At 35.0% G+C, this 12,343-nt stretch overlaps 1 protein-coding gene across 1 annotated transcript in view; it reads left to right on the top strand.

The window, feature by feature from the left end:
- The window catches only part of LOC113239918 (sodium/calcium exchanger 3), a gene marked incomplete at its 3' end in the record, with an annotated part of 340,253 nt that extends 327,926 nt beyond the window's left edge, over positions 1-12,327 (top strand). Inside the window, exons 2-3 of the mRNA XM_026477079.1 lie at positions 6,221-6,312; positions 12,268-12,327. Coding sequence (XP_026332864.1) covers positions 6,221-6,312; positions 12,268-12,327 — 152 coding nt within the window. The remainder of the gene's footprint in view (positions 1-6,220; positions 6,313-12,267) is intronic.
- Between the last annotated feature and the right edge of the window lie 16 nt (positions 12,328-12,343).

A 12,343-nucleotide genomic window follows, 5' to 3' on the forward strand; every position in this document is an offset into this window, starting at 1 on the left:
TTTGAATCAAGGAAGCTCTAGAAAGAACATATAAAGTATTATAAATAAGAATTTTAAACGGGATAAAATTATTTGATCCTCAAATGTATAATTGGTCTATTTATTACAAAATTTGTTACAAAATACAGTCTATGTTTTATAAATTTGAAACACTGTTTTAAATAAACCAATTAAATAAAAAAAATATATATTAATTGTTCCGTCTATATTAGTTGATCTACGGATAAATTATAAATTAACTGCATTCAAGGTAACACTGTCATTATGTTTAAGCGTGCTAAATAATATTTGGTTTGAAAAATTATATTTGATCCCTTTTTTTATTTTTGGCCTTTTCTTTTAACGATTGATGACTTTATAACCAGTATATCTTTTGATATTGAGATCCTGATAAATTGGTTACTTAGGTGCGCCCTCCATTCAGTAGGTTAGGTTAAGTTAGTATATAAAAAAGTGGCACGAGTCGAGCGAGCGAAGCGAGCGTGCGGCGGCAGCGGCCGCCGAGTGCCAGAAGCTAATTTGCTTGCGCTTGACGAATGACGAAGTGCCCGTACCACGAAACTGAATGCATTATACGAAAGTATCGCTCGTTCGATATTCATGACCTACTGAAGAAGGACCACAAGTGTACCGCACCGAGTAAAAACCGCAATGTATTACGAATCATGCGGTATACACTCGTTTGCGTATTTGTTTTTTCGAAATTCATTCAAAATGAAAATATTAGATTTTAAAATAAATCATGCGTATTCTGATTACAAAATTACACAACTGTGGTAGGAGACGTCCCTGTTTATTTATCTTCTCACAGCTGTGGTGTTTTTGCAGTTTGTAATGGCACAATTAGGCATTTTTCGCGTTTTCGACTGATGTTTAACTGCGATAACGGCCGGGTGCCTTCTGAAGCGTAGCAGCGGCAACTAAGCGTTTATAGCTTACATTGAGTACTCGAAGTAGGTACACTTGCGGCATCTATTTAGATATATGTCTATGGTTTAAACTAATTTGATTGTTTTATATACTGAGCGACTATAGTGTTTAGCAACCCTAAATTATAACTTGCGGTTCGTGTCTCTCTTCCCCCGGTGTTCCTCTTATCCCACCTGATAACTATAAAAAGCACAGTATGTAGCGAGAGTAACACAAAGATATGGACCTAAGGCTAAACTAAACATGCAATATTTTGCCTGCTACGGTAGCGCAGCTCATAATTTACAGTGTCACAACTACAAATTGCTCCGTTTATTTGTTTGCTACGTCGCCGTCTCTCTGTGTAAATACTTCTTGATTATGTCACTGCTACACTACACTTGCTTCTAAATTGTGAAACTTGAATTAATGATTTGTGCCAAGAAAAATACCAGTACAACACTGAACACCTCTCGGAAACTTCGGGCACTACAGCTTCAATATTTTGTTTGAAACGTATTGTATTTATTAAAATTTTAATTACAGTAATCAGGCAAGCAATTTCTGCCGTTATTAGTAAATAAAATTAAGTGCATTTACCTGTTTGAGACAAGTATAAATCTTAAAGTGTTAGTTAGTATTACAAAACTTATGGAACTATGCTAGTACGCAAGTTTAAATTTAACTGTCTTCGTAGCCTAACGGTTACTATGCTGGTGAGCCACGCAGAGGTCCCAGGTTCGATTCCCGGGTCGGAAGAAATATTTGTATGGCCTACATTTATTTATTACGTGAGTTTGGGTGTAATTTGTGGTTGTCTATGTATGTGTTCCATGGCACCCGCGATACAGGGTTTCCTTAGTGTGGGGCTATTGGTGTGCGCGTTTTTATCATTATATAAAGGGACCTGTGCCTTAGTAGATCACTGTCACATCTGTCTGTCATGACTGTCAGGAGTTTATGGCGGCTGATGCGCATTTAACTATAATGACGGAGCGTAGCCCTTGCGCAAGGGACCATCAACTCTCGCAACCTCAGACATCCCGCACACGCTAGAGCAGGGTTTCTTAATCTGTGGTCCATGTACCCCTAATGGGTCCGGGTTAATAAGTGCTGGGGGTCCATGGCGAGCCTGCATCAGTATACATTAATATAAAAATTGGTAGGTATACAATAATGTTGTGAATAAATAGGTACTGTGCGCGTGACCGTTTAGAATTTTCACGCCCCTTGATGGCCATCCTTCGACGTCAATGCAACCCGCGTACCTTTCTTCTTGTTCATCTTTTCGGAAAGTGTCTGTGAGCTCCTTGAAATTTTGAGATTGGTCCATTATTAGAAAAAGGTTAAGAAACCCTGCGCTAGAGTGTCGTGAAAATGACAAGTTTCATCTTTCTATGCCGAATAGTTTCGATGAAAATCAGAGACGTACTGGCTAAAACCACATTGCTGTGAAAAGTAAAAGCTTTTGAAACTACTAAGTCAGTTATTATTCCAAAATCGTAGTAAATGATGGAAAATTACAATACTAGAGTACGTTAATTACAATAGTTTCCTCGGCACGACGCGTGCAAGAGCAGTGCCTCTACCATGAGTTGACTATATATTATAGGCCTATGCGCACATACGCGCGGCTCACAGCGCGTCTGCGGATGATGCGCGTTTATGGCGCCACTGAATTTTGAGAACGTGTGCAAGGGCTTACTCGCTGCGACTGAATCGCGATAGCCTATTAAATATGCCGTGAGTAGGCTCTAAGGGTTAAGGTTCGTTACGCGTTTGGTGACATCTGCGACTCTGCTTTCTTGGCTGAGTCAGAAAAAATTAAATTTCTTACACTAACGATACATTTATGGAAATGTAATCATTTAAAGTATAGTATCTTTTTTTATGAAAAGTAGTGACAGATGTAATATAAAAATAAACTAGCTATTAGAAAGCGGCTAAGAAAATATTTTTTTGAGATATCATAATTAACCGTAAACCAGTTTTAGAATGTTGAAATTGTTTTATGATATTTCAGCTACGCATCGTTAGGGTAAGTACCGATAAGTCGAACACATTAACTAATTTTTCTAAATCTATTGCTATTTAAAACGGATATTTGACCATTTGTCACTCTGCGTTTAAGTAAGTGGACTGCAATGTTTTCACAAATTCATTTAGGGGACAATGGGCAAATATTCAAAATTTCCATTTACGAAGTTTAAAACTATGTATAATAATGATAAAACAGAAACTTTATACTAAAGGCTTATATAACATCTGCGTACAAACTTGGATGACAAAAATCCGTCATCCGTGTGCGTCCAAGTGACCCATTCAGCTCTTTGAAGTATTCTCGATTCTTGAAATAAATAGTATAAATGATAAATGGTTACAAATGTTTATTTACAAAGAGCTACCTATAGTTTCTTGCTTATTCTTCTCATGGGAATCTACCTTACGAATGATCAGTAGAGTTTAATTCCAACTGCTTACCCACTGGGCTACCACTGTAATATTGCACAAGAAGGTCAAATGAAAAGCTTTCTAAAGGACAGAACGGCGTTCACAACGTCAATAACAGCCTAGCTCTGAAATTTATGAGATATTTGATATCTCATTATCGTAGATAAAAATAAAACTTCAAAACAGACCAGTATAAATCGTATTAATATGGTAGTAAGATCCAATAACTGGTGTTAATGTCTGCAGTAATATAGCGTGACCTTTCCTTTGTTTACCCTTTTTGTCCTGAATAAATATTGAGATGTTTTGCTTGATAATTTTCCATACTAGATTACGGTAAGGATGTGTGAGCATTATTGTTATGGTAAAACATATGGGTAATACCCAGGTTTGTGTTTTCTGTCTGATTTCTATGGCAACTTTTATAATTTAAGTGTTCGAGATAATGTTCTCGACACGAAATCAAATACTGGTGTAACTCAAAGTTGTGATATTTTGAGAAAATACGTTTTGAAAATTAAAATAAATAACTGAATCATTGATAAATAAGTACAATACTATACTACTGAATGAAACCAATATAATACACACATTCTTGTTTGTAAAAAAAGTGGCTGTTGACAAGTAGTTCGACGGTCAGCCACTGACAAGGTTCTACTTTTAACTTTTAGCAGAATATCAAACGTATAAAATCCTCCCATTGACACTCTTTCGAAGTACAACTGACACGATTTAAAATTAGCAGACTTGGAGTAATCTTTGTTGTCGATATAATAAATAAATTTCCTAACAAAAGCACTTTGTACTAGTTCATCACGCACCGCTAGATGACATTGGCATTGTTTTTCACCCGCATTCTTACCCTTCAAAACCGAAATACTGTAATGCTGACATTACTGCTTGGCGGCAGAAGTAGGTAAGGTGGCTGTACTTCCCTTGACGAGCTCCTTCGCAAGAAGCTCTACTGCTAATAAATTCCTTATTTGGAACAGCGCTTTAAAATTATAATTCTGTTAAAATGGGTTATTCTGTAGTACTATTTGGTTGCACCTTTCTCTTTTTTTTTAAGGAGAGCTGCGTCCTACTTGGAACAGGGTATTGAACCTATATTACGTATCGCCTAGGTCAGGGGGAGTATGTTTACGTACTTGGTAACTAACATCATTTATAAGCAATAAACATAATACTGTGATAATTAGATCGGTTTTCCTTTGTCACGCGTACTATGCTTTACTATAATATGTGTTACTATAGTGATTCATAGATAGTGCCTTTTTGTTTTAGATTGTTCAACCCATCGAGTATATAACCAGAAATAGAGACGAAATATAAATATCAACTCTCGTTTGCACTGAAATATAGACAGGCCAACTATTGACCTGTGTGTTTGTCTCCGTATATTCCAAGAAATGTCCTGTATATATTATAATAAAGATATATATCTAACAATGCCGTGCTGCTCTATTCGGTGGTGTGGGAAAAACAGCAAAACATCTAATGAAAGTCTTGCGAGGTTGTTTGTATTTTACATCTAACCCAGTATATATCTCTGTCGCAGTTGGTGTAAAATTAATGGTAATCAAGTTCGAGTTAGGAACTCTGGATGTTTAAAACACAGATCTCTTGATCTAGTTTAGATTCTAGTCTCCTACAAATGTTGTCGTTTAGGAAATAAGATCTATTTTTTGTGCCTTAAAAAACCTGTGATCAAAAATTGTGCAGAGAAATAAATTTATTTTAATTATAAGTTCGTGTTATCGCATATTTTTGCAAAGTTTTGATTGAAATTAGTTACTGAAAAGTTTGCCATTCGTAGAGGTGGAGTATTTCCTTCAAATTTAAATATGACCGATACCGAGGTACTCTCTTTCCAATAAACAAAATCGGTTCACAAATACCGGAGTTATAAAAAAAAAACAGTGTCGAATCGAGAGTCTCCTCCTTTTTTTGAAGTCGCTTAAAAATACGAAATACAAAATTTATTCACTTTGACGTCATTTACGGCCGCTTCTCTGCAAAGGTTGGCAACCATCATGGTTATCCTCATTTTTGAAGCTACTGCATGAAAGAGGAAACTAGTGCTAAGATTGAATCAGTCTCTCAGATTCTTCAACCACGAGGTTTTTCTTCTGCCACGACTCCGCTTTCCTTGGATTTCCTCCTGAATTACTTGTTGAAGAATCCGGTATCTATATTAATCCCTCATAACATGGCAAAATACTGCAGCTTCCTTTCCTTTACATTTCTGAGTATTTCCGTTTATTTATAAGAAATTAAATAAAAATTTAAAACCTGTGACACAAAAAGGAACCGGATTCAAACTTTGCTTATATATGCATACAAACTGAAACTCAAAAGTTAACAGTCGGTTATCGGAAAGTGCGCGAAACTGGATTCATCCCCTAGTTTGCCACCCTTAGAGATGGATTATTTTCTTCAAATGTAAATGAGACCAATACTGAGGTATCCTCTTTCCAACAAAAAAAGAATCATCAATATCGGTTAACAAATGCCGCAAGAATCGCGTAAAAAAAAATTAAATTAATGTTGAGAAATTTTTGAACTCGGTTAATAAGGCTTGTTTTGTATAGTATCAAGTAACGGGACAAACAAGTCGTGCGCCTGGTTCTAAGCGACACGCCTGTCCATAACCGTTGCAATGCCACTCAGAGATTTAAATAGTAAGGATCTGAAGGGTACCAGCAGCCTTAGCCTTCAAAGCCAGAACACAGTAATGCTCCTGGACGCATTCTTTCATAACGAACTAATCTACTGCTATAGTTCCAAAAATAATTAAACCTAAGTATCTTATTTTCTTTTATTATAAAGTGTATTAATTCTTCTTTCTCTCTTGTTACAGAAAATTCATCCCCCTCCACATAATAGAAGAAGACAGCTACGAAAAAGACGTGCTGTTTTACGTGAATCTCGGCGACCCAGAGTTGGTTGGAGGTATATTTGAATTTCAGCTTAATCGATCCATCCCTAAGTAGAGCGTCGACTTAGAAATTAGATACTTAGTGCTCCGTTCTACAGTTTATATGATTTATGGTAAAAAGGTCCAGGGAAAAAATCTGTTAACACAGTTTTGCGATTTTATGCTCTTTTTTTATTTATTTACTTACGGTCCATAAACTCTTGTTGTATTGTGTACAAATTCCACTCTTTCCGGTGCCTGTACCATAGGAATGCATATTAAGATTCGGTTTTTATGAACATCGATTCAACTGTATACGATCTAGAGATTTTTTGTACCGATTTATTTCAATGCAATTTTTAGGTAAATCGATTTAACATTAAGGCGAATCAAATCGTCTAGATCATATTCGTAATTTAAACAAAACAGTCCCTTTCCGAACCCCTATTTTATATTGGCCTGCAAGAAAAGCAGTTTGGCATCTAAGTACAACAATAAGTGTACGATATTTGGAGATTGTTTTTTTGTTGCCATCTGAATGAAAGTCGTAACCAAATGAAGTCAAAAAGTCTGCCAGAATTATATTTTTATTGAAACTAATTATGAAAGTATTTTTATGAGATCAATTCAAAAGTATACGATCCGATCTAGAGATCGATTCAGAGGCAATCATTGACCTACCAATAAAGGCAATGGTCCATTATGATTCAAAAAAATCGATTCAAAGCAATAGGTCGTGCATCACGCGTCTACTGTACCAGTTGTCGCTGGCGATCGCGTAAATTACTTCATAATTCCAAGAATTCACAAGAAGAAACAGCATTTTGTACAACATTTTACGCGGTCGCTAGCGAGAATTATTACTGTAATCTCATGGTAGAGGCTCTGGTCTTTCGCTGTACTGAGCGATGGACTTCGAGATCAAAAATAAAATTCCTTACTCTAGTAAGGAAAGGTTTTAATTTTATGTTAACTATAAAAAAAAGGAAATTACGCAACTGCAGTGCCACGGACGCACCACTGCAACACTTATATATGCGTCTATAGTTCATTTCACATAGCATGGTTACGGTGACGTTTGAGATTTGAAATTTCTCGGGATGTAGTGACGTAAACTAGAAAGAAAAAAAAATTATCGAGCCAGATAATTTGTAACGACGAGAGCATGGATAACAAATAATAATACCGATTCAATTATTATGTTGTTACTAAAAAAACTGCACAACAAATAAAAAATCAACAAAAAGTAAATAACGAAGCATAAAATCAACGGCATCGAAACGAAATTTGAATAACTACTCCAAAACCGTTATGTAAAACTTAGAACAAAGGAAATCGACCCACATACAAACTGTATGCGGGATACACAATAGCCGTTTCGATATATCGATTCTATGGTGTATATCTCTATGGAAAAATAATCCGTTTTATGCATCAAGTAGTTGGGGTATTTTCTTTTTTTCATTTCTGTTTCCATACTGTAATTTTTACTTCACATTACAACTCCAACAAATATTGTTTGTTTTTGGTACATTATAACAAAAATTTACTATTTCTTTTTGTAAGCTGGTTGAGAGATTAGTTAAAAATAGTATGCATGCAACGTAACAATTTGAAATGTCACAGTATGTACCCGTTCTATCTGAAGTCGACTATAATTTGAAGGCACCCTTATTAGCCTTACTGCCAGTTTTAGGCAAACAACGTACCCGAGGGTTTTTGCATTATAAAGTTCGTTATCTCAAACTCAAAATGGCGTTACAAATAAAATTAACATGCCGGTTTTTAATAGTGACATTATCATTCTTATTTAGTAGTATAATGCCATTGATATAAGAAGAATTATGTAATTAAGAAAGACCGGTCAGTTGAGGCTTTTTTTGTTCTTCCAAGCATTTCTAAAAATTGTGGTATTATTGACACAACGTCATGAATAAAAGAATATGGAATGTGAATTAACAGATTTTTCCCTTGACACTTTAATTAATATCTCCACACTTGTTAACAAGTAACTGGCTTGAGCCGAAACTCAAGCGCAACGAGAATTTTTCACGCGTATAGCATGGACATAAGAGACTATGCAAACGGCGTATTTTTACGCGCTGACGACGCGCGCCACGGAGCCATAGAGTCGGTTCACTAAATTAGTGAACGCGTGCCAAATTTTACTGGCCGCGACTGAATCTTGTTTGAATTGCGTTAGAGTGACGCCACAGGATGCGTTGCGTCGTATGCTACATATAAATTAGAAATACATGCCACATGAAGCGTTGAAACCATAGGAACCAGGTGATAAACTGGGAAGGTTCGGTGCGTCGAAATCATAGCGTTGAGACGACGCAACGCAACTTGTGGCGTCGCTCTTAACGTGCGTCATCTGCGCAAAATTTGCCATGTACGTAGGCTCTAAAGTGTTTTCTGACCCCCAAGCCAATTGCATTGCTAATAAGTGTCGTGAGACCTGTAGATTTCTAGATTTTTTTAAATTAAGACTTTATGGTAATACTTAAGGTAGGTAATATAGAAATAGATTTAAAAAATGATTTTTAAGTAGTCTGAATGGCAAACTAATAAAATTTCTGATAATTTTTTTTGCAATCAAAAATCATAATAAAATATTCAAATCAATACGAATTTAAAGGACACTTTTATCAGATAATGGTCTGCAGACACTTTAAAAAAATACTCTAAATGCTTCGATCATTTTGATGCTGACTGTATCTTATTTAACATTTAGCTTAAAACATTTTAGCATAATATATTACTTATATGTTACTTATTACACCTAAATACACAAATATATATTTCACACATGTTTATTACACATTACTACCGACTTTTACGGTCTAGCGGTTAGCATTTTGGGTTAGATTCCCGTTAGGATCAATTTGAGAAATTGAGATTCCTCAATTGGTTCTGGTTTGGGTAATTTTGTTACTCTGGTACTCATAGTGAGACCATGTAATTGGCCGTCGGATGCGTTATTATTATTATTACTTATAGAGTTACTTGCACAGAGTAGATAGTACAACCCTTTAAAATCCAGGAATTATTAAAAGTAAAAGGTAAACGAAACAAAATAATTATATTTCTATTTACAAACATTTCTTCTAGTTACTCTACAGTAGTAGTAGTAGTAGTTTCATATCAAAAATATAGTAATTAGATTTAAATATACACACATCAAAAGACACTAGAAACGTTCTTGAGCACGTTTTTGTCAATACCTATTCTATGCCTCCAATTAACACTATGCCAATTAAATTTTTGGACCTTTTCTGTTTTTATTTTGTTTTTGATTATTTTTTTTTAATTAGTTTATTTTTGTTTATTCTCGAATTTTATTTTTGTTTAGGAAATGAAACTATTTTTCCGGATTTAAATCGCGTATATTTGTTTTTTCAAACAAACCGACGTTTCGGGCCCGTTACAGGTCCCATGGTCACGATTGACTGAGGTGGTACCGTAACGTGTAACAATCGCGAAAACCTAAGAACTTTATTTTTTTTCTTTATTTTTTTTCAAGTAATTCGGGGATCATAGCATTAGTGAATAAATATGGCGGTTTACAAAAATAACAGAAAATTACCAAAAATAAATTTGGTATAGTGTTTATTGGAGGTATCGGAATATACGTCTGCCTACTCACGTCTCTACTTAAAGCTTGCCACGGTCCATTACTTCACCGATACGCATCATGGGAAGAGATTAAATATTAATATGAAATAGGCGCAGCCGGTGTGTGGTTGTTGGTGGTCGTCAGCCGTGCGAAGAAACCACGAACGCAGGGCAACCTTTACTTATTACTTATGACATTTTATTAGCAGTAGAGCTCTTTGTGAAAGAATTCGTCCACGGAAGAGCTGCCACCTTACCTATTTCTGCCCCCTATCAGTAATGTGAGAATTACTGCGTTTCGGTTTTGAAGGGTACTAGTATAATTACAGGGATTTGTCAACTTATGTCTTAGAGTCACAGTGGCAGTGTCTCTCAGATCTTGGCGATTGAAAGCCCTGAGTAGCAGCTACTGTGGATAGACGTGTCATTTACCACCAGGTCGTGTAGACTCGTTCTTCTCGTCGTTGGTATCATAAAAAAATATACCATTCCTATTAAAGCCTTGTAACTCGGACGCGATTAATTTTCTTTTATTTGCAGCTTACTTTTCCTGATATCTGGAACAATATTTTCTTTATACTTCATTAATACTTGTTTATAAAAAATTTTAATTAATTATTTTAAAATTAATCTAACGACGTGAGCTTTCCGTGTGTTTCTTTATTTTTCACTCATAACTCGTTTACCGAATATTATGATTTGTATTATAATATATATATGATATTGTATTAATATTGTTTGTGTTGTGTATTGTTTGTTATATTTATTTAATCTCTTCTTAAATGCGTCAATGTTATCCTCTTGTCTAATAAATAATGGAATTTTGTTATAAATTAAAATTGAAGTATACAATGGACCTTTTTTATATATGTCTAATTTGGGTTCCGGGAGGGTAAGATTATATTGACGGCGGGAATTTTTATTAAGTTCAAAATATGTTGGTTATTTACTGATAAACAATGCGACTTCCATGATATAAAGGCAAGGGAGAGTAAGCATATTTTTTAATAAAATATGGTCTACAATTTTCCCGTTGACGGATATTTACTATAATTTGGAACCATTTTTTGAAGAATGGACGAATCAAGTTTTTAGTAGTGTCTATCGTGTATAATCGTAATTCGTACCTTACGAATATTATCATATGGTTTATTAACCAATTATATACTATTTATAATTATTACTCCAAATAAATTCACATTACATATTGACACATTAAATATTCACAATTACATGTTCGGAACTTAACAAAATATTTGTGACTCTGTCATAAAATTACACTCCGATAGCGTTGGTACAGTCAGCATTAAAATGGATCAAGCTAATGTTTAAAATTGGCAACATTTTTAATTTCAAAAGTTTTCTCTGACTTTGAAATTAGAAAATATCTCGTATGACATTATTATTATTGTGATGACGGTACTGAGCGGGCGAAGGCGAGGTTACGTTAGGCGAAGTGGGAGGGGGAGTCAATGTCCGCAGCCATTTTGGTTTGATATATTTTAAAATATTTCATTTATACATATTTACAATTATGTACTTAGTTATTTGTCGTAAATAACATTTTTGGTATGGATGCATGATTTAAAACTTTATATATTTAATTCTAAAGCTTCACATTAAGAGCATGACTTGTTAAAATCTAAATATTTATTTTTGTCAAGCAACAATACTTTAGTGTTAAACTCTACGTATAAGCGCGCTGCGTTCATTCCAAACGTATTCTATGTGTGAGATATCATCAGCATACTAGAGCATCATCAGTGCTGGTGATAATAAAACACATTCAGTCAGGGGGTCGATTCAGAACCCTACGATAACTCAGTTATCGACCGATTCGATTTGATATCGTAAGATTTATTTTCATTTTTAATCACAACACCCGAATCGAACGCGAAAGTTACCGAACGTCCTATTGTTTACAAAGCAAGAATGTAATATAGAAATCTTTTATTATTTTAAATAAAATCTGGATTTTGTTAAGTTTTATTAATTTATTTTAATGCGAGACTAATGCATTCCTATATTTTATGCCTTTAAAGTCTTAAAAATGTATATAAAAGGATTTTCATTTTTCTTATAATCTATTTCACCAACTAACTCCGTAAACGCTGTTGGATAAAGATATCGTATCCGAATCCGAATAGAACGCTAACTCGGAATGTTCTGAATAACTCGGAAGGCTCCCTTCGATCCGAGAACGATATCCAATCGGACGATTCGGTTAAAATATCGAAGAGTTCCGAATCGTCACGATGCTGACACTCGCTTATAAGTGGGGTTTGACCTTAAGTTCTTCGTCGAATATTTTAGTTTGAGTAGTGTTTAGCTTAATTCATGGTTTATTTTTGCATGATCCATTAACTCGGCAGACGTTTTTGAGACGTTCATCCCGGAGGCTGAAGCTAATGTCGCGGTACAGTTTTCACCAGGTAAGTGACATACTAA

The sequence above is a fragment of the Hyposmocoma kahamanoa genome, unplaced genomic scaffold (genome assembly GCF_003589595.1).
Source record: "Hyposmocoma kahamanoa isolate Upper Pololo Valley unplaced genomic scaffold, ASM358959v1 117, whole genome shotgun sequence".
Lineage (NCBI taxonomy): Eukaryota > Metazoa > Arthropoda > Insecta > Lepidoptera > Cosmopterigidae > Hyposmocoma > Hyposmocoma kahamanoa.